Source organism: Pan troglodytes, chromosome 19 (genome assembly GCF_028858775.2).
Source record: "Pan troglodytes isolate AG18354 chromosome 19, NHGRI_mPanTro3-v2.0_pri, whole genome shotgun sequence".
NCBI lineage: Eukaryota > Metazoa > Chordata > Mammalia > Primates > Hominidae > Pan > Pan troglodytes.
In genome coordinates this window covers 11,764,911-11,787,607 of record NC_072417.2, presented here as the reverse complement: position 1 = coordinate 11,787,607, position 22,697 = coordinate 11,764,911, and the positions used below count along the sequence as shown (strand labels likewise).

At 54.9% G+C, this 22,697-nt stretch overlaps 1 protein-coding gene across 1 annotated transcript; it reads right to left on the bottom strand.

Moving 5' to 3' along the window:
* Positions 1 to 411: 411 nt before the first annotated feature.
* On the bottom strand, positions 412 to 21,857 carry TRARG1 (trafficking regulator of GLUT4 (SLC2A4) 1). The gene is made up of 3 exons (XM_001153397.8): positions 21,102 to 21,857; positions 6,620 to 6,752; positions 412 to 3,120 (listed from the first exon to the last, which is right to left on the bottom strand). Exons 1-3 carry the CDS (start codon positions 21,486 to 21,488, stop codon positions 3,107 to 3,109), a joined length of 534 nt encoding a protein of 177 aa, XP_001153397.2. The 5' UTR covers positions 21,489 to 21,857; the 3' UTR covers positions 412 to 3,106.
* Positions 21,858 to 22,697: the final 840 nt, after the last annotated feature.

Here is a 22,697-nt window from a genome sequence, read left to right as displayed (position 1 = left end):
GATCTTTCCACCTCAGCCTCCTGAGTAGCTGGGACCTCAGGCGTGCAGCACCATGCCTGGCTGATTTTTAAATGTTTTGTAGAGACAGAGTCTCCTCATGTTGCAGGCTGGTCTCGAACTCTTGCCTGCCCTCTTCTCTCCAGGCCTGAGATCTATGCAGAAAGGACTGAAGGGAGATGAGACTGGCATTACCACTTATTTTACAGTTGGACAAACTGAGTCCCGGAGTGGACAAGTGACTTGCCCAGAGGAACGCCTCGAGTTGGCCACGGAGCCCCGGTGTGCCAGGTTCCTGGTGCGCAGCCTCAGCCTGACCCTGGGGCCACAGGCGGAGTGGACTGCTCACCCCTGGATTGTTTGGAACCCCCTTTGACCCCAGCAGCACAAACACACAGGCCAGAGGCGAGCATGTACATTCAGGTTTATTTATTTCCATGCTAAGACACACAACGGCGTCACTGGTGTAGATGGTGAAGGCAGTGTGGGGTGGGTCTTGCTACTCCCTGTGGGACACAGGGAGAGGCTGGGTTAGTGCGTTAAGCCGGGCCACTGTGTTCATGCAGGTGGCGGCTAGAACCAAGATGGGGCCGGGACAGCAGGGCCACTGACCCCTCTGGCCTCCAGGCGGCGTGGGGTACGGGCTGTGGGGACCCTCCGTCCAGGTCCCCTGGTGTCCAGAATGGCTTTCTCCTCCAGGGCCCAAGCCCTTGTCCTGCTCTGTGCTCTGCGGGCCTCCGCCTCCTACACACACCTCGGGGGCCTCTGAGCTCTGTCCCTGGCGCCCTAGGAAACTCTCAAGTTATCCTCGCCTGCCTGGAAGAGCGCCCTGGCTGTGCTGTGCCCATTCCAGGGGCATCTGCAGTGGCTTCCCCTAAGCAGTGGCTGTGGCTGTCCTGGGTTCTGAGTGTGAACAAGCATGCGTGTGTGTGTGTGCGTGTGGAGTGCACGGCAGAACCTATTTGTGTGGGTGTGAGAAGGTCTGGGCATGTGTGGCACTCCGAGGGCACCTAGAGTCCCTTCGGGTGTCATGTTCCTCCCGTGACAATCCCTCAACCGTCGGTTCGTTTCTGTCCTCTCCCTGGGTTGCTGAGGCTGAGGACCCCGGGGGCCTGCCGGGAAAACGCCCACTCATCATCCCTCCTTCCAGAGCCAGAGCCTGTGCGTGGCCAGTTCCATCGACCTCGCCTCTCCCCTGTGTGACATGACTTCACGAGGGACAGAAATACTCCATGCTCACACCCTCCCCCAGAAAACAGGGGCATCTGTTTTGGCCTCAAAGATCCCATAAAGCAAACCCAACCAGTCCCTTCTGTATGAGCAGGAGAGGCTGGAGTTTATTCCCCAGGTGGGGACTGACGTAGGAACACCAGCCCCAAAGGACCAGCGCGGCCCCCCTGAGCCCTGCACCCCTGCCCTCCAGCAGTCACACGGGCTGTGGAAGGCTCAGAGCTCCAGCTGTGCATAGACCCAGGGCCCCTCCCTGTAGACAGAACCTCTGTACTGACCTGCTCTTCCCTTCCCCGGGCCTCTGAGGAGGGTGGGGAGGCAGGAGGGTCCTGATGGGACAAAGGATGTGACTTCAACAGCTTTGGGCCAGTCTGGGTGTGGCTGGGAGCCCTTCCCATGAAGGCATCGACTCTGGCTGTGAGGTGGGGCTGCCCAGGGCAGGAAAGCCTGGAGGTCTCCAGGGCCTGGGAGCTGCGGTCAGGAGGGTGGGCGGGGGCAGGAGAGGTGCCTGTGGCTGGAGCCTGGGCCAGGGAGAAGTGTAGGGAAAATCACGGGCCTGGAACGAAGGAAGAGGCCGAGGGCCCCACTTGGCTGCTTTCGGGGGTCCCATTAGGTCCTAAGACGAGAGGCCGTGGCGTCCAGGCCCCAGGCTCTGTACGTGCAAGTGTATTCCCAAACCTGGTCCCCCGACTCTCCTGCAGACGGGGTCCTTCAGCTGAGCCCTTCCCTCGGTCTCAGGACGGTCAAACAACAGACCCCCATAAAAACTCTCTGACCCACGCCCTTGCAGGTGGCGCAAACGCCCCTGACAGCCTGGGACCCCTTGGGAAGTCCCCCCAGGGGTGGTCCCAAAGCCTCCTCCAGGGAAGGCCTCTGCTGTTTGTGGGTGGCCAGGGGCCCAGGGCCAAGCACAGAGCATAGGGCTGAGCTGGAAGCCTGAAACCACCTAAGCAGCACCACACGGAGCCCCGAGCTTGCACCCCAGGCCATCGCGGGGGCCACGGCAGGACGAGAGCTCAGACCTCAGCCCTCCCCGCTGGCTGACCTTGGCCAGGTCTGGTCCCAGGCTACAGCAGAAGTAGGAGGAAGAGGCAGACTGGCTTGTCCTGGGAGACATCCTGGGACCAGAGTCCTCGAGAGATGCTTCCGAAGCTGACAGGTTTCGGAAGAGGCGTGCGGGTCCTGCCATCCTGGTACCTGTCTTCACAGACACGCCTCTCGGCGCCACCACCTTGCAGCGGAGGATGTTAAGTGAGGCAGTTGCCTCCTTCCCGGGAGCTGCACCCCCAACACGTGCCTGCGGGGTGGGGGGCGGGGGGAGGTCCCAGGCCTGTGCTGAGCACAGCTCCGCCTCTGCGCTCGGGGCCCTGGCTGGGATCACCGCGGGCGTGTGGCACGAAGCATGCAAACAGTCCATTCTTTCCCCGCTTGAGGAAAACACAAAAGATGAGGCCCCACATCTTTGCTCTGAGTCCACAGACAGGAAGGAGCTCTGCTGCGTCTCTCCCCGCCAGCGTGTGTCTCGTTTGTGGGGCTAGGTTTTTTCCTCATCCTGGCAGTTTTCGCTGCTTGGTGGAACCCAGGAAATTGTGGGAATGAGAAACAAGCCAGACTGCTGGGGTTGAGATCCCAGGACGCGTCCGGGAGAGTAAACCACGTTACTCATTGGGTTCGCTGTGTTTTCCTTCCTCGCTCCAGGCTTTCTTGTCAGATGGGGGCTGACAGTGGGTGACTGGGGGATTTCCCTTTGAGTTTGTGCTTTTGGAACTTGGGGACGGGGGATGCTTGACAGTCAGCACCCTGGCCTCCCGCGGTGTGCAGGTCAGAGCTCTCCCGATGGCCAGGGCCGGCCTCTGCTAGCCCAGCTCCCTGCTTCAGTTTATTTCTTCTGAACTGTAAAGAAAAAGAACAGATATGGCCGAACAGGTCTCAGAACACTGGCTCTTCAAGTCCCTGATTGGAGGATTTGGGTTTCTGGTTCCCAGTGGGAAGTGGTAATAGGGATAAGGGGAGAAGCCTAAGGATTGGGAACCTCTTTGGTTTGGAGCTCTTGGAGTAACTGAACTCCTGCCAGTAAGAGGACTGTGGCCTCAGTGACTGGCTCAGAGGTGGCACTGGGTCAGAGGTGGGCATGCAACCCTAGCTGAGCCAATCTGAATCAGTCCTGAGACTTTCGCTGTCTAACTGTTGAGACTTCTTTCCCTGCTTAGTTACTGGACTGATTAAAATGCGCACCACTCTGGTCGGCTGCGGCAGCTCACGCCTGTCATCCCAGCACTTTGGGAGGCCGAGGCGGGCAGATCACTTGAGGTCAGGAGTTCGAGACCTGCCTGGCCAACATGGTGAAATCCTGTCTCTACTAAAAATACAAAAAATTAGGCATGATGGCTGGGCGCAGTGGCTCACGCCTGTAATCCCAGCACTTTGGGAGGCTGAGGCAAGCGGATTACCTGAGGTCAGGAGTTCGAGATCAGCCTGGGCAACACGATGAAACCCAGTCTCTACTAAAAATACAAAATTAGCCAGGTGTGGTGACACATGCCTGTAATCCCAGCTACTCGGGAGGCTGAGGCAGGAGAATCGCTTGAACCTGAGAGGCGGAGGACGCGGTGAGCCGAGATCACGCCATTGTACTCCAGCCTGGGCAACAAGAGTAAATCTCTGTCTCACCAAAAAAAAAAAAAAAAAAAAAATTAGGCATGATGGCGCATGCCTGTAATCCCAGCTACTCGGGAGGCTGAGGCAGGAGCATTGCTTGAACTAGGACGTAGCGGTTGCAGTGAGCTGAGATCGTGCCACTGTACTCCAGCCTGGGCAACAAGAGCAAGACTCTGTCTCGAAAAAAAAAAAAATGTGCCACCCTAAGGTCAGTCTTAGAGCTACTGGTGACCATCTTGCCACCTAAGGAGCGATCCTGCCAAGGAATGAAGCTGACACAGCGGAAAGCAGGATGAGACAGTCAAACCGATTCCTGTCAACATCTTTTGAGTGTGTGGATACAGCCAAGCCTAAAAACGGAGCAATCTATGCTTAAATTTCTTAGGGAAAGCTGGCAAACTCCTTTTGGCAATTTGCGTTCAGTAGTTGTCACTTGCCATTGAAAGAGTCTGACTAGGCCGGGCGCGGTGGCTCACGCCTGTCATCCCAGCACTTTGGGAGGCAGAGGCGGGCAGATCACCTGAGGTCAGGAGTTCGAGGCCAGCCTGACCAACGTGGTGAAACCCTATCGCTACTACAAATAACAAAAATTAACCGGGCGTGGTGGCACGTGCCTGTATTCCCAGCTACTCAGGAGGCTGAGGCAGGAGATTCGCTTGAACCTGGGAGACAGAGGTTGCAGTGAGCCGAGATTGTGCCATTGCACTCTAGCCTGGGCGACAGAGCAAGACTCTGTCTGGGAAAAAAAAAAAAAAAAAAAAAAGTCATGGCTAAAATAACAAGCAGCAGCAGGATGGAGACCAAGGCATCATTTGGTGAGACGGAGGCTAATGTCCTGGGCTGGTGGGCTCCTGCCTTGCACGAACCTGCATGTCAATCAGACTCACTCATGGAGGAAACTATCACACACGCTCCAATTCACACAGTGAGAAAGTGCGGGACCTGGATTCTGAAGCCGGGCACGCTGATTCCAAACCCGAACGCTTCCCTCTCCTAAGTGGCCAAGGTTGCTGGCGGCCCCACAGCTGAACCCCAGGCTTTCGGTCCCAAGCTCAAGTTGGGCACCCCACACTCTAGACCAGTGCCTCCCAACGTTGACGGTTGGGCTGGGAGTCTTATTAAAGTCCAGATTCCAATCCGGTTCGGGGATGGAGCCTGGAGTTCTGCGTTTCTGACACATTCCTCGATAAGCCCGTTGCAGGTCCAGGGAGCACAGTTTGAGCAGCGAGGTCTTTAGGGGAAAAGCTTAGGGTTCATTGAAATGGGCAGAGATCCTTGGGGACTTCCTGATGTACGTGTATGAAAGGAAGAAAATGGGCAGTTCAGACCCGGATGACCCCCCAAAGTCTCCTCACCAAGCTGCATGGGTTTCTTGAACAGCAGAGAGTCACCTTTGAAAATGGTTCCCCTGGGCCAGGCGCGGTGGCTCATGCCTGTCATCCCAGCACTTTAGGAGGCCGAGGCGGGTGGATCACCTGAGGTCGGGAGTTTGAGACCAGCCTGGCCAACGTGATGTAACCCCATCTCTACTAAAAATACAAAATTAGCCGGGCGTGGTGGCGGGCGCCTGTAATCCCAGCACTTTGGGAGGCTGAGGCGGGGGGATCACCTGAGGTCAGGAGTTTGAGACCAGCCTGACTGATATGATGAAACCCCATCTCTACTAAAAATACAAAATCAGCTGGGCGCGGTGGTGGGCACCTGTAAGCCCAGCTACTCGAGAGGCTGAGACAGGAGAATCACTTGAACCTGGGAGGTGGAGGTTGCAGTGAGCTGAGATCGTGCCACTGCAGTCCAGCCTGGGCAACAGAATGAGACTCATCTCAAAAAAAAGAAAAAAGAAAGAGAAAATGGCTCCCCTGGGCCGGGCGTGGCGGCTCACACCTGTGATCCCAGCATTTTAGGCAGCCAAGGTGGGTGGATAACCTGAGGTCAGGAGTTCGAGACCAACCTGGCCAACATGATGAAACCGTCTCTACTAAAAATACAAAAATTAGCCGGGCGTGGTGGCTGGTGCCTGTAATCCCAGCTAATCAGGAGGCTGAGGCAGGAGAATCACTTGAACCCGGGAGGCGGAGGTTGTAGTGAGCCGAGATCGCACCACTGCACTCCAGCCTGGGCAACAAGAGTGAAACTCCGTCTCAAAAATAAAGTTAATTAATACAAAATAATAAAAAACATTTCCCCTGGTTGGATGACTTCACCGGGCCACCTATGGGTGCCCACAGAAGGGTCACCTACTTTTTGAATTCTACCATATGCACTGCTTGCTTCTGGGGTTCCCCGGCTGACTGTGCAGGGATTTTAGTGTTTACAAAGCACAGTCACGTCCGTTATCTCGGGTGATGCTCACAAAAGCCTCTGCTGGAGGCTCTTTCCTGCCACTTGATACCAGGAAACACTGAGGCTCAGCTAGTCAGGAACCGGCCCTGGTCCCAGGCCCATCAGAGCTGAGGCTGGAGCTCCTGGCCTCTGACTCCGAGGCTGTGCACTTTCCACACCCTTTCCATCAGTTCACTCTCCGGGCATAAGACAAGTCTGCCAGCCCATCCCCACTCATCCGGTCCCTCCTGGGAACTGGGGCACTTTTATGGACTGGGAGGATAAGGCCGGGGCCCCCACCGGCCCTTCTCCTTCCCCCAACCCACCACCTCTGCCCGAGGCTGTGTACACCCTTGCGCAGTCCTCACACCAGCCAAGCTGGCTTCCTCCTCTCCTAGGAGCTGGGTCTCACCTGTGAAGTTGACGGTCACGGCCACCATGATAATGACGATGCCCATGATGATGAGGGTGATGCTGAGCAGCCGAGCCAGGCGGCCCAGCCTCCAGGCGCCGTCCATGTTGCCCTGTTGCATGCTGCTTCGAGACTGCGGAGAGAGCACGGAGAGACCCCGGGAACCGGGAAGGCTGTGGGTCAGCTTCACGGGCCTCAGCAGGCAGCCCTGGGGTGGCCCTGAGCCTGGGCCTCCAGACACATCCCGTCCCCATGGCAGCCCACACTCTAGGGGAGAGGAAGAGGGCTGCCCCCGGAGAAGTGGCCAGGGCCTCTTGTGCAGACCCCTAACCACGCCTGTCCCTCACCAGCTGGGGACAGCTGGGAGCAGAACCCAGCAAAGCCTGGCACTTCTTCTCAGGGCGGTGGAGGAGGTGGCGGTGGCAGGCTAGAGACCGAGGGCCTGAGAAGGTGGAGCAGGTCCAGGCCAACTGGCAAGAACAGACAGGCCAGGCGCCCCCGGACCCCAGCACAAGCCTCAATTCTGCAGCAGCTTTGGGATCCCAAGACAGCCCCTGGGCTCTTCCTACAGCCTGACACGCTGGCCTCCTCTCCTCTGTAAGCACCCCCCACCCCCGCCTCCATAAAAAGAGACATTGTCAGCCGGGCGCAGCGGCTCATGCCTGTAATCCCAGCACTTGAGGAGACTGAGGTGGGCAGATCATGAGGCCAGGAGTTTGCGACCAGCCTGACCAACATGGTGAAACCCCATCTCTACTAAAAATACAAAAATTAGCTGGGCGTGGTGGTGCACCCCTATAATCCCAGCTACTCAGGAGGCTGACGCAGGAGAATCGCTTGAACCCAGGAGGTGGAGGTTGCAGTGAGCCAAGATTGCGCCACTGCACCCTAGCCTGGGAGACAGCAAGACTCCGTCTCAAAAAAAAAAAAAAAAAAGAGTTTGAGACCAGTTTGGCCAATACAGTGAAACCCCATCTCTAATAAAATACAAAAATTAGCCGGGCATGGTGGTGTGCACCTGTAGTCCCAGCTACTCAGGAGGCTGACGCAGGAGAATTGCTTGAACCCCGGAGGTGGAGGTTGCAGTGAGCCAAGATTGCGCCATTGCACTCCAGCCTGGTGACACAGTGAGACTGCCTCAAAAAAAAAAAAAAAAAAAAAAAGACACTGTCTTCACGCCCAAGAACCACATCCTCGTTCAATCGAGCCCACTTCCAGGATCACACAAAAGCATGAATGGCCTCGTAGTTGCCTGGGGAGACCAGGACTGGGTGGAGTCATGTGGCTTCACGGGGGCCTTGTTTTATGTATCACTCCTCGGTGAGCTCTGTTCTTCCTGAACCTAGTTCAACGGTTAAAACGGATGAGGGTGGGGACAGAGAGGGTCCTAGGAGGGTCCTGGGATGACTTGGTAGGAGGTGGAGCCCAAGCATCTCTAAGGGTCCTGTGTCCCTCCCTCCCTAGAACAGGCACACGCAGGAGTCCTCTGATGGTGTGGCTGATTTCAGGGCCTCAGAGAAGTCCTTGGTTACTTTATTTTCTGATTATTTGAGGCTCCTGAGTTCAACATGGAAATGCAGTTAAGTGTGATGAAGATGATGACAAAGAAGAAGACGATGATGATGATTTTACTTCATGCCAGGCAGCTTGCTAAGGACTGTACCTAGATTACCTCCTTTAGCCTCAGAATCACCCTAGGAGGTTGGCAATGCAGCCCCACCTCCCTGAGGAAGAAACTGAGTGTCAGAGCCGTGCCCCTCCCTCTGTGTGTTCTCTCTCTGCAGGTGCCCTCTTGGGGTCCTGTTCTCTTCACTGCTCAAAATTCTGACCAACCTGCACCCAGCCCTGCACTTCCATTCCAAGCTCCGTCTGGGACAGTGTGACATCATCAAACTCAACCTGTGACATCATCAAACTCAACTCATGACATCATCAAACCCAGCCCGCGACATCATCAAACCCAGCCCGTGACATCATCAAACCCAACCTGCGACATCATCAAACACAACCCACGACATCATCAAACTCAACCCACGACATCATCAAACCCAACCCACGACATCATCAAACTCAACTCGTGACATCAAACCCAACCCACGCCTTGTGCCTCTCCTCCTCCTCCTTGCCCTAGCCTGAGCTCCGCTCCTCCCTCTCCGTGACGGCTCCTCTGCCCTCCGTTACAAAGCAGGAGCATCACCACTGTCTTTTTTTTTTTTTTTTTTTTTGAGACAGAGTCTTGCTCTGTCGCCCAGGCTGGAGTGCAGTGGCGCAATCTCGGTTCACTGCAAGCTCCACCTCCTGGGTTCACGCCATTCTCCTGCCCCAGCCTCCCAAGTAGCTGGGACTACAGGTGACCGCCACTACGCCCGGCTAATTTTTGTATTTTTAGTAGAGACAGTGTCACCATGTTGGCCAGGCTGGTCTCGATCTCCTGACCTCATGATCTGCCCACATTGGCCTCCCAAAGTGCTGGGAGTACAGGTGCGAGTCACTGTGCCCGGCCTCTTTCCTCTCAAAGATCTCCCCAGCACCAGTCTCTGTTCTTCTTCACCCTCTCCCCACGCCCCCGATTCACACTGTCTGTATTTGTAACAGGCCCTGTGTGAGACCCCAGGATGCAGCAGCGTGGAGGAGCATCCCGGCTCCTGTGCCCATAGAACTTCTGGCCCGCTGGCCTCCTTTGTGATCACACGAAGAAAGGTAAAAATGCAACTGTGGTGGGTGGCATGACAAAGGAGAGGCACTTGATACCAGGAGAACTCGTGAAAGGGGAGAATCAGGGAAGACTTCCTGGAGGAAGGACATTTGAGTTGAGATGTGAAGGATGAGCAAGAATTAGATTGTTTGTTTCCAAAGGAAGGAGTATCCCAGGCAGAGATAACAGCCATGTGCGAAGGTACTGCATGGCAAATGTGTAGATGTTCAAAAAACAGTCGCTGACTGAGGAGGTAGGAGGGACTGGACGGAGGTCAGCGTTGCTGGGGCTGATGGAGGGAGGATGGGGAGGCACAGAGGTGGGCAGGGCCAGGCCAGGCAGGGCTCGAGCAGCACCAGAAGGAGGGTGGTCCTTATACCATGAGCAGCGGGGCCCAGTGTAGGACGTGAGTCCCGAATGATAGGACTGGATACGGATTTCCAAAACACCCTTCTGGCTGCAGTGTGGGGAACAGAGGGGAGGCAGGGAGGTGAGTCGGGAGCTGTTGCCAAGGTTCAGTGAGATGATGGTGGCTGAGGCCATCCCAGCTGCTCAGCGTCTTCCACAGAACGAAGTCCAAATGCAGGCCAGCTTTACATTTCCTGTTTTTTTGTTTCTTTGTTGTTTTGTTTTGTTTTTGTTTTGTTTTGTTTTGTTTTTGAGATGGAGTTTTGCTCTTGTTTCCCAGGCTGTAGTGCAATAGAGAGATCTCGGCTCACTGCAATCTCCGCCTCCTGGGTTCAAGCATTTCTCCTGCCTCAGCCTCCCAAGTAGCTGGGATTACAGGCATCCACCATGCCTGGGTAATTTTGTATTTTTAGTAGAGATGGGGTTTCATCATGTTGGTCAGGCTGGTCTTGAACTCCCGACCTCAGGTGATCCCAGCCACCGCGCCTGGCCTACATTTCCTGTTTTATCCTCCACTATTTTCTTCCACAGCCACTGGGCCCAGCCAGTCTGAGTTGCTTGAGGTTCGAGTATCAACCTCCACAGGGCTTTATTCTGGCTGTTTCTCCAAAGCACCATATCTCCAAATCCCTCCATCCTTCAAGGGGTGGCTCCAAGGCCACCTCCTCTGTGAAGCCCACCAAGATTCCTCCAGCTCTGCCAGGAGAATAAACAGCCCTGGCACTCTTTGAACGTGTATCGCCTGCTGGGCACGATGCTCAATTCTGCCACCTGTTAGAACAATTCATCCTCTGTATTAGGCTGTTCTCACACCGCTAATAAAGACATGCCCTAGACTCGGTAATTCATAGAGGAAAGAGGTTTAACTGACTCACAGTTCAGCATGGCTGGAGAGGCTCAGGAAACTTACAATCATGGCGGAAGGGGCGGTAAACACGTCCTTCTTCACATGGCGGCAGGAAGGAAAAGTGCCGAACAAAAGGGAGAAGCCCCTTATAAAACCATCAGATTGGTAGGCACGGTGGCTCACGCCTGTAATCCCAGCAGTTTGGGAGGCCGAGGCAGGTGGATCACCTGAAGTCGGGAGTTTAAGACCAGCCTGGCCAACATGGCGAAACCCTGTCTCCACTAAAAATACAAAAATTAGCTGGGCACGGTGGCGGGTGCCTGTAATCCCCGCTACTCAGGAGGCTGAAGCAGGAGAATTACTTGAACCCGGGAGGCGGAAGTTGCAGTGAGCCGAGATCGCACCATTGCATGGCTGAGGTGAGTGGATTACCTGAGGTCAGGAGTTCGAGACCAGCCTGACCAACATGGTGAAACCCCGTCTCTACTAAATACAAAAAATGAGCGGGGCGTGGTGGCACCTGCCTGTAATTCCAGCTACTTGGGAGGTTGAGGCAGGAGAATCGCTGGAACCTGGGAGGTGGAGGTTGCAGTGAGCCAAGACTGTGCCACTGCACTCCAGCCTGGGCCACAACAACGAAACTCTGGCTCAGAAAAAAAAAAAAAAAATCCATCAGATCTCGCAAGAACTCACTCATTATCGTGAGAGCAGCAGCATGGGGGTAACCACCCCCATGATTCAATGACCTCCACCGGGTCCCTCCCAGGACACGAGGGGATTATGGGACCTACAATTCAAGGTGAGATTTGGGTGGGGACACAGCCAAGCCATATCACCTTCCTAACACTCCAATGAGGCAGGGATTGCGATTAGTCCATTTTACAGACGAAGAGATGGGGGCAGAGCACAGACCATGATGTGGGCGTGGTACAAGAAGCAATTGGGGAGGGGGAAAACGCCAGATCAACAAGGGCCCTCGGCCAGGAGCAGTGGCTAACGCCTGTAATCTCAGCACTTTGGGAGGCCAAGGTGGGCAGATTGCTTGAGGTCAGGAGTTCAAGACCAGCCTGGGAAACATGGCAAAATCCCACCTCTACAAAAAATACAAAAATTAGCCAGGCGTGGTGGCGTGTGTCTGTAGCTTCAGCTACTCGGGAGGCTGAAGCAGGAGGATCACTTGAGCCTGGGAGGCGGAGGCTGCAGTGAGCTGAGATCACGCCATTGCACTCCAGCCTGGGCGATAGAGCGAAACTCCATCTCAAAACAAAACAACAAAAAGGGCCCTGACTGTCACATAAGGGAGTCGGGATTTTGTCCTGCAGGAACAGGGAGCCAGTGAAGGATATTAATTGGGACAGGATCAGATTTGCATTTTAGGAATGTTCTCTGACTACTGTGTAGAGTACGGGCTGGAGATTGAGAGCAGACAGTTTCAAAGACTGGAAGGAAGTAGAGAATTGGAAAAGAGTTCAGATTTGAGAAGTTCTGAAGATAGAATCCATGGGTTTTAGCGAAAGGTGAGATGGAGTATGGGGGAGGAACGGGACTTGAACAGTTCCCAGGTTCCCGGCTTGGGTGCTGGGAGGAACATGATTCAGACGATTCTGGGGTTCCCGGCTTGGGTGCTGGGAGGAACGTGACTCGAATGATTCCCGGGTTCCCGGCTTGGGTGCTGGATGAGTGGAGGTGTCCTTCCTCCAGCTGGGACTCAGGAAGAGGGCCGTGCAGTGTTCGGACTTGTATTTGGGCAGAGGTGCGGGGTGCCACGAGTGTGTAGCTGGACTTGGATAAACCGGCCCCAGCGTGCAGGAGTCGTCACACGGGGATGCGATTGAGGCCATCCAGGGGCAGATGGAAAGAGGAAGGTCCACAGACAGGACTGTGGGGAACACTGACTCATAAATAAAGGGGTGCTGGGGAGAAGAAGGCTGTAAGGGAGGCTGAGGAGGAGCGGGAGAGAGCGGGAGGGGCAGCATCTGGGAAGCACAAGATGGGAAAGAAGGAGGGAGTGGCTGACAGTGCCGTGTCTGGCATAGGTCAAGCAAGATAAGGATGAAATATGGAAGCATCGGCAATGCTGGTCATGCTTACCCCTGGCAGGAGGTTTCAGAGGAGCCGGTGGGGGATGGGGAGCCCGTGGGAGATGAGCCCGTGGGGGATGGGGAACCCGTGGGGGATGGGGAACCTGTGGGGGATGGGGAACCCGTGGGGGATGGGGAACCTGTGGGGGATGGGGAACCCGTGGGGGATGGGGAACCTGTGGGGGATGGGGAACCCGTGGGGGATGGGGAACCCGGTGGGGGATGGGGAGCTGGTGGGGGATGGGGAGTCCGTGGGGGATGGGGAGCCCGTGGGGGATGGGGAGCCCGTGGGGGATGGGGAGTCCGTGGGGAATGGGGAACCCGTGGGGGATGGGGAACCTGTGGGGGATGGGGAAACTGTGGGGGATGGGGAGCTGGTGGGGGATGAAGCTCAGACAGCACGTGGAGGCAGCTCTTAGGAGCTCAGCTGTGGAAGTGAATAGGTGATGGCAGAGCAAATACAACCGGGTGGACAAAAGGGGTTTCTTCCAGACGGGAGAGGAAGAGAGCTGCAAAGAGGGAAGGGGGATGAGACTGAGGAGTTATGGGTGCCATGATGTCCCCGGGCAATAGAGAGAGGCTGAGGTCAGGACTAGAGTTCAGGGATGGCCTGTGGACAGAGTGGGGAGGGCACTCTTGTTCTTAGAAATTGGATGGGAGGGCCAGGTGCAGTGGCTCATGCCTGTAATCCCAGCACTGTGGGAGGCTGAAACGGGGAGGTCACCTGAGGGCAAGAGTTCAAGACCAGCCTGACCAACATGGCGAAACCTCATCTCTACTAAAAATACAAATATCAGCCGGGCTTGATGGCATATGCGTGTAGTCCCGGCTGCTCGGGAGGCTGAGGCAGGAGAATCACTTGAGCCTGGGAGGTGGAGGTTGCAGTGAGCTAAGATCGCACTATTGCACTCCAGCCTGGGTGACAGAGCGAGACTCTGTCTTAAAAACAACAGGCCAGATGCAGTGGCTCACGCCTGTACTCCCAGCACTTTGGGAAGCCAAGGCAGGTGGATCACGAGGTCAGGAGATTGAGACCATCCTGGCTAACACAATGAAACCCCATCTCTACTATAAAAATACAAAAAATTAGCCAGGCGTGGTAGTGGGCGCCTGTAGTCCCAGCTACTTAGGAGGCTGAGGCAGGAGAATGGCATGAACCTGGGAAGCGAAGCTTGCAGTGAGCAAAGATCGTGCCACTGCACTCCAGACTGGGTGACAGAGCGAGACTCTGTCTCAAAAAAAGAAAACAAAAAAAAAAAAACCCCAAAACAACAATAACAACAAAAAGAAATTTGGAACTGTACCTAACATTTAGTAGGTACTCAATGAATATTAGTAGTATTAGCCCTCAACACTGGGCTCCCTCAACTCCCTCCTCCCTGGCTACTGATTTTTCCCGTTAGAAATTCATTTCCACAACTACACTCCACCCCTTTGCCATCCCCTGACCTGATTCCTCCTTTGAAACTCAACTCCCAACTTCCCTCTCACCCTCTCATGCCCTTTGTCTTCTCTCAGCCCATGGCCCCTTTTCTCTTCCAAGTCTATCACCATCTTCCTGGCCTCGCTCCCTCCCAGCACAGCCCAACCCTTCGATGTGTCATCTCAGCCACCTCACCAGCATCCTCCTCACCACCTGGCCCTGCTCTCATGGCAACTCTGCCATCCTCAGACTTGGGTTGACCTGATACGCATGTCTGGGAACCTACACCTACAGCTGGAGCAAATCACACCCGGCTGGCCAATAACAACACTCCACAGGCCGACAACAACACCCCACAGGCCGACAACAACACCCCACAGGCCAAAAACAACACCCCACAGGCCGATAACAACACCCCACAGGCCGACAACACCCCACAGGCTGACAACACCCACAGGCCAACAACACCCCACAGGCCAATAACACCCCACAGGCTGACAACACCCCACAGGCTGACAACACCCACAGGCCAACAACAACACCCCACAGGCCGACAACAACACCCCACAGGCCGACAACAACACCCCACAGGCCAAAAACAACACCCCACAGGCCGATAACAACACCCAACAGGCCGACAACACCCCACAGGCCGACAACACCCCACAGGCTGACAACACCCACAGGCCAACAACACCCCACAGGCCGATAACACCCCACAGGCCGATAACACCTCACAGGCTGATAAAAACACCCCACAGGCCAACAACACCCCACATCTGTGGTCTCCAGCCTCAGCAGAGGCCTTGGGCCATTGGCCTGTCTGTGCCTGGTCACCTCCCCTCCCTGCTGCCACCAGGCCCCTAGTTCTTAGCAAACGACCTTGGACCCACATCCCTGGAGGCCTGGAGGCCATGCAGCGTGAGCCAGCCCCTTCCCTCTGAGCAGTTCCATCGGCCTCTGCCCTCACGGCCTCTCCTTCAGGCTGCCAGGGACAGGATGTCTTTCTTCCTGGGCTCTGGATCGCATCTCTCCACTGCTTCCAGGACCTCGGCTCATCAATCATCCCTCCCATTTTGCCGAGGCCCCTCCATCCCCCTCCCCAGTCACCAGGGATCTATGCGTGGCCAAGGCAGTGGATGCTTCCATGCTCATTGAACCTGAGTGGCCTCGGAGCTGGCCGCTCCCTCCTTCAGACTCTCTCCTCCCTGGGTGTCTCTTCCCCTTTCCAAGATTTCCTTCCACCTCCTGGAATCTCCTTTTCAAAATACTTTTCTGTCCACTCCCCTTGGCTCTCCCCCTAGATGTTAGAGACCCCCACATCTCTCTGATGTGGCTCCAGTTTCCCCCTCCCCTCCTCGACCCTCCCCTTCCCTTCCCTTCCCATTTTCGAGACGGAGTCTTGCTCTGTAGCCCAGGCTGGAGTGCAGTAGCACAATCTCGGCTCACTGTAACCTCCGCCTCTGCCTCCCGAGTCCTGGTTCAAGCGATTCTCCTGCCTCAGCCTCCAGAGTAGCTGGGATTACAGGCGTGCGCCACCACGCCCGGCTAATTTTTGTATTTTTAATAGAGATGAGGTTTCACCATGTTGGCCAGGCTGGTCTTGAACTCCTGACCTCGTGATCCACCCACCTTGGCCTCTCAAAGTGCTGGGATTGCAGGTGTGAGCCACTGCGCCCAGCCCTCTTTAATTTTTTGAGATGGAGTCTTGCTCTATTGCCCAGGCTGGAGTGCAGTGGCACAATCTTGGCTCATTGCAATCTCTGCCGCCCGGGTTTAAGTAATCCTCCTGCCTCAGCCTCCTGAGTAGCTGGGATTATAGGTGTGTGCCACCACGCCTGGCTAATTTTTTGTATTTTTAGTAGAAACGGGGTTTCACCATGTTGGCCAGGCTGGTCTTGAACTCCTGACCTCAAGTGATCCACTTGATGTCTCCCAGAGCGCTGGGATTACAGGCATGAGCCACTGCACCCAGCCAGAACTTAAATTCCTAAGCAAGTCCCTGCTGTCTCCCTCTCCTATCACACTCCTTGCAGCCTTCTGCCGTGTCAGCCAGACCGTCTACTTATGCCATCCATCTGCTTCCCAAATGCCAACACGGTGCCTGGTTCATAAAAGAGGTGCATTCAGCCGGGCGCGGTGGCTCACGCCTGTAATCCCAGCACTTTGGGAGGCCGAGGCGGGCGGATCACGAGGTCAGGAGATTGAGACTATCCTGGCTAACACAGTGAAACCTCGTATCTACTAAAAATACAAAAAATTAGCAGGGTGTGGTGGCGGGCGCCTGTAGTCCCAGCTACTCAGGAGGCTGAGGCAGGAGAATGGCGTGAACCCGGGAGGTGGAGCTTGCAGTGAGTTGAGATTGCGCCACTGCACTCCAGCCTGGGCGACAGAGCAAGACTCCATCTCAAAAATAAATAAATAAATAAAAGAGGCACATTCATTCACAGGGGCCTGACCGTCCTCTACTACTTAGTTCCCTCAACACAAGCAACTTGCTGTTCAAGTTGACTGAATGAATGAATGGTCGGTACAACCCACTCTTAGAGGGTTTCACAGCCACCTCTGGCCCTGTCCCTGGCCCTGGTCCTGGCCTCTTCGCCTCTTGTCTGCATTCCTACGAGGGTCCCCTCTGCTGAACGCCAGCCTCATCTCCTCCAACCCCTCCTCTCACCCTGCCCCAGACTGATCCAGCAAAATGGAGATCCAACCACACTCCTCTCGGCTGCAAAGCCTACAGCGTGCTGTACGGCGCTGCAGCAGGGATGACGCTTGAAGACGACATGCAAAGTGAACGAGGCCAGGAACACAAGGCCTCATACTGTATGATTCCATTTATCATTTCATGTCCAGAATAGGCAGATCTGGAGAAACAGAAAGGAGATGAGTGGTTGCTCAGGGCTGGGAGGGGCAGGGATGGAGAGTGACAGCTGAAGGGGACAGGGTTTCTTTCTTTCTTTTCTTTCTTTCTTTCTTTTTTTTTTTTGAGACAGAATCTTGCTCTGTCGCCCAGGCTGGAGTGCAGTGGCGCCATCTCAGCTCACTGTAAGCTCTGCCTCCCGGATTCACACCATTCTCCTGCCTCAGCCTCCTGAGTAGCTGGGACTATAGGCGCCCGCCACCACGCCTGGCTAATTTTTTGCATTTTTATTAGAGATGGGGTTTCACCGTGTTCGCCAGGATGGTGTCAATCTCCTGACCTCGTGATCTGCCCGCCTCGGCCTCCTAAAGTGCTGGGATTACAGGCATGAGCCACCGCTCCCGGCCCTTTATTTTATTTTATTTTTTTTGAGATGGAGTCTCACTCTGTTACTCAGGCTGGAGTATAGTGGCTGGATCTCGGCTCACTGCAACCTCTGCCTCCAGGGTTCAAGTGATTCTCCTACCTCAGCCTCCTGAGTAGCTGGGATTGCAGGCACATGACACCACACCTGGCTAATTTTTTTGTATTTTTAGTAGAGATGGGGTTGCACCATGTTGGCCAGGCTGGTCTTGAACTCCTGATCTCAGGAGATCCACCCGCCTCGGCCTCCCAAAGTGCTGGGATTACAGGCATGAGCCACTGTGCCCGGCCAGGGTATAGGGTTTCTTTTGGAGATGAGGCAAATGTTCCAAATTGACTGCGGTTGTTGCTCCTGTCTGTGAATACACTTTAGATGGGTGCATCGTATGGTATGTGAGTTATATCTCAACAAAGCCATTTCTAAAACACCAGGATGGCTTCCCGCCTCTCCTGGGAGGCTCCCCGCTGCCCCTTACGTACCCATTATCCTGTAAGAGCCCCACACCCTCCTGGTGTTGTTCTGAAGCACTGGGTGTGGCCCGTCTCATTTCACCCCCTCACGGCTCTCTCGTGCAGGCATTGAGGTTATACCCATTTTGCAGATGGGAATGCCAGGGAGAAGAGCCGTTTGAATGACTTTCCCAGCTCATTACCTTAAGTTTATGTCTACCACGGGCACTTCTGGAAATATGTCATAAGAATCTGTTTAAGAGTTCCTTCCTGCCGGACTGGAGGTTCTGGGGAATTGGCAACGGTGTCTGGTTAGCAATGTATTCCCTGTGCCCAGCCCGGTATTCATCACACCTGACTCAAAAACGTAAAAGGGGCCGAGTGTGGTGGGCACTTGCCTGTAATCCCAGCACTTTGGGCGGCCGAGGTGGGAGGATCACCTGAGATCAGGAGTTTGAGACCAGCCTGACCAACATGGAGAAACCCTGTCTCTACTAAAAATACAAAAATTAGCCGGGCATGGTGGCCAGCCCCTGTAATGCCAGCTACTTGGGAGGCTGAGGCAGGAGAATTGCACGAACCTGGGAGACGGAGTTTGCAGTGAGCCGAGATCGCACCATTGCACTCCAGCCTGGGCGACAGAGTGAGGCTCCGTTTCAAATAAAACAAAACAAAACCTTTAAAGAATGTAGAAACAGGCCAGGTTCAGTGGCTCACACCTGTAATCCCAGCCCTTTTGGAGGCCGAGGTGGGTGGATCACGAGGTCAGGAGTTCAAGACCAGCCTGGCCAACATGGTAAAACCCCGTCTCTACCAAAAATACAAAAATTAGCCAGGTGTGGTGGCGGGCTCCTGTAATCCCAGCTACTCAGGAGGCTGAGGCAAGAGAACTGCTTGAACCTGGGAGGCAGAGGGTGCAGTGAGCCGAGATCGCACAGTTGCACTCCAGCCTGGGTGACAGAGCAAGACTCTGTCTTAAAAATATATATATGTACATATATGTGTGTATATATGTATGTATATATGTGTATATGTGTACATATATGTGTATATATGTACATATGTATATGTGTACATATATGTGTATATATGTACATATGTATATATGTACATATATGTGTATATATGTACATATGTATATATGTACATATATGTGTATATATGTACATATGTATATATGTACATATGTATATATGTACATATATGTGTATATATGTACATATGTATATATGTACATATGTATATATGTACATAGGTGTATATATGTACATATGTGTATATATGTACATACACGTGTGTACATGTGTGTATATATGTACATATATGTGTATATATGTACATATGTGTATATATGTACATATATACACATATATACGTATATATGTACACATATACACATATATGTATATATGTATATGTACACATATGTGTATATATGTACATATAGGTATATGTGTGTATATATGTACATATAGGTATATGTGTGTATATATGTATATGTGTATATATGTACATATATGTATATATGTGTATATATGTACATATATGTGTATATGTGTACATATATACATATATATGTGTATATGTGTACATATATGTATATGTACATATAGATGTATATGTACATATATATGTGTATATATGTACATATATGTATGTGTATATATGTACATATATATGTATATGTATATATAGAAACGCACTGGGGCGGGTTCTGCGGTCTCATTGCCTTGGGCTTAGGCTCCGTTTGTCAGAGGCAAGTCCTGCCCAGCCTGCACCCTGCCACCCCACCAGGAGATGGATTCCAGCAGCTGTTTCTTTGACAGAGGCAGGTCCTGCCCAGCCTGCACCCTGCCACCCCACCAGGAGATGGATTCCAGCAGCTGTTTTCTCCTGAGCCCTTGGGTAGCTTCCCTCCCCAAATCCAGTTTCCCCTCCTGGGGCCTTTCCCTGTAACCAAGAGGCAGGCCCTGCCCACAGCCACTGGCTGCACCCCTGGGTCCTGGCTTTACCTGCAAGCCGTCCCCAGGTACAGCAGGCATCACAGAGAGCTGCCCGGAAGGCCCCTGCCCGGCCCTGCTTCCACAGCCCATGCCAAGTCCCTCGGACTCAGGAAGGCTGCCAGTGCCCCCTGATGTCCTGAAAGGTAGTACTGGCTTTGGTGGGATGGGGAAGGCTTCCCTGCTGGGAGACTGGGACTCCCTGAGGTAGACAGAGTGGTTTGAAGAAATAGGAGCTTTCTCAGAGGACAGCTCCTGGGGGTTCGGTGACGGTGACTCTGCAGGGAGTCACTCTCGGGAACCCCCCTCTCCACACCTAGTCCTCTGGCCCTGACCAGCCTGGGCCAGCAGTTTTCTACCCCCTGCCCCTGACCTCACTCTGAAATCATTGCTGAGCCCTGCTTCTCCCTCTCCCCACCCTTTCATAACTCTCGCTTTTCCTGGACTTCAAAAGTCACTTGCCAATGTCTGCTGACATTTTCTAGGGAATCCTTTATAAGTAGCTCTACCCAAACGGCTTGGGTTGGAGACAATCTAAGACAATTCATTCAAAATCCCATAAAAGTACAGACCCGGCCACATGCCCCTTCCTGGGCATGGCAGGCCATGCCCTCTGACTCTCGCATTTTTCACTTGTGACCCAGACCTCCCCTGCCCTGAAGACGAGGCTGAAGTCAGCATAGCTGCGGAGCTGCAGAGGGCTCCGGAGGGAACTCCATGCCTCGGGAGGAGCAGTCTGCCAGCTCTCCCCGCTTTGTGCGCCCCTCGGGGGAGCCTGGCCCCGGAGCCCTCAGGGTACGGCAGGGAAGCCGCTGCGACTCTTGGAAACCGGAGCCGGCAGAGGCTGGGAGCATGTCCAGGTGGCCTGGGAGTCCACATGGGCGCTGGGACCCCCGTCCGGTGCAACCTCTGCTGAGACAGCCCCACTTGGCGATGACCCTTTGGGACCGCCCGTCCCTCCTAAATCAGCAAGACCCCCAGCCCGGCTATCTTTCTGCCCCGCGGGATGTATCGCCAGGCAGCTCCCTGAGGGCCCCTCCCCAGCAGACGTAGGTGCAAAGTCAAGCTCCGATGCCCAGAAGCAGAGATGAGAGAACACAGCAGGAGCTCTTCCAGCCCCGGGGCCCCTCTCTAAGAGGAAGGAGGAGGCCAGCGAGGAAAGGAGTCTTCCCCAAGCCCCCCACTCCCAGCTCTCTCTTCTCCGCACCCTGGGCAGCGTTTGGTGCCTGCCTGGGGGAAACACCTGCCGACCCCTGGGCCCAGCCCCTGCCCCTGGAACAAAGACCAGCACTTACCATGATGGAAATGATGAGGGGGATGAGGTTGAGGGGCCAGACGGGGCAGAAGCAGGCGACGACGGCCAGGATGAGGTAATCTCTGGGGGCTTCTTGGTCTTGGGCATAGGAGGTGGTGGCGATGGAAGACACCCTCCTTGAGCTGGCCCGGGAGGGGGACCGAGGCAGTGGGGCCTCCAGGTGCCCCTCGGAGATGGCCTTGAAGGGCAGGCTGTGGCCGTTCTGCTCCGGATCCAGAGGCCCCGAGAGGGCCTTGGACAGATTCAGGGTCTTGTCATCCTTGTTCTCTGCCTTGGTGAGGAGTATCTCCATCTCCGGCAGGTCCAGGGGTGCGGCGGAGCCTGGCTCCTGCGCTGAAGGAAACTCGGACTGCACCGGGTGGGCCATGGGGGCCTGGGCCTTTCGAGGCTGCAGCTCCAGGCCGGGACAAGGGGCTCTGGAGGGACCTCAGCGCGCCATTCCCCAGCCCAGACTGAGGGCCTCCAGGTCGGGGGCAGGGGCGTCCCTCGGGAGACGGAGGGCCGGCTGGGTGCTGGAAGGGTTGGGCTGGGCTTCTCAAGCCAGCTGAGTTCAGAGGCTGGGGCCTGCCTGCTGCCCCCGCGGAGCTCCCAGAAAGACGCTGGAGCCTGCAGCTTTGTTCAAGTTTGAGGCCAACTTTGCTGGTGCTGCTGAGAGCACAGATGGGCAGGGAAGCAACGGAAAGCTCAGAGAGCAGAGAGAAGAATGCGCCTCTTCCCAGGGAGGCTGTGTGTGTGTGTGTGTGTGTGCGCGCACACGGCCTCCCTCCCTCTCCCCCTCCTTGGTGATGCTTTTCCTTTTCAATTCCCCTCTCCCCAGAGAACCACCCTGGCAGGATTTTGCCTCTGCCCCAGCCCAGCCCAGAGGGACTTGGGCCAGCCTCCAGCTTCTGTTGCAGCTCCAGGGCCTGCTCCTCTGGGCAGGGTCTCTGGATGGGGAGAAAGACACCTCGGGCCCCACAGGGATGTGTCTTCAGCTGTCCTGGGAACTGAGCCCTCCGCTGCTTCTTCCAAAGCAAGCGTGTACTTCTTTCTTTCTGTTGGGAAATGCTGGACCTTAGGCCCCCCTATTACATCCCACCCAGACCCTGACCCCCAACCGCTGGGAGCATCCAGGCCAAAGCCTGGCTCCCGACTCCAGAAGGGAAGGGGAGGTGTGAGCACCAGGGTAGCCCCTGGATCCTGCCTGGACCCTGCCTGGACCAGCAGGGCCCCATGAGTAGGTTTCTACGTAGCTCACCACCAGGTGGGGAAGAGGATAAGGGGGAGTGTTGGGTCCACCTCATGCCCATCAGAACGATTCTGGGGTGCTAAAGAGCCGGTGGCAGAGAGCCCCTAGGTCAGCTGCTCCGGGCAGATGCCAGCTCGGAAGGGCCTCAGGCTGTTTGTCCTATCGGATTCTCCTCCTTTGTTCTCTCTTAGGTTTTCTCCCTCTGTCTCTGCCTTCTTCTCTATCCTCGGCATCTTTCTATATCCCTGACGCCCCTCCTTACATTGTTTTACAAGTGTGAACTGGAGCCGCCACGGATGTGTGTGTGTGGTTTGAAAGTGGTTGTATGAAATAGTTTAAAATTCTACG

Excerpts from the sequence above, each read along its gene's own strand:
- TRARG1 (XM_001153397.8), bottom strand. The coding sequence starts at position 21,488 with ATGGCCCACCCGGTGCAGTCCGAGTTTCCTTCAGCGCAGGAGCCAGGC. Across the intron at positions 6,753-21,101 it reads CCCTCATCATTTCCATCATG|TCTCGAAGCAGCATGCAACA; the intron begins GTAAGTGCTGGT and ends CTCTCTCCGCAG.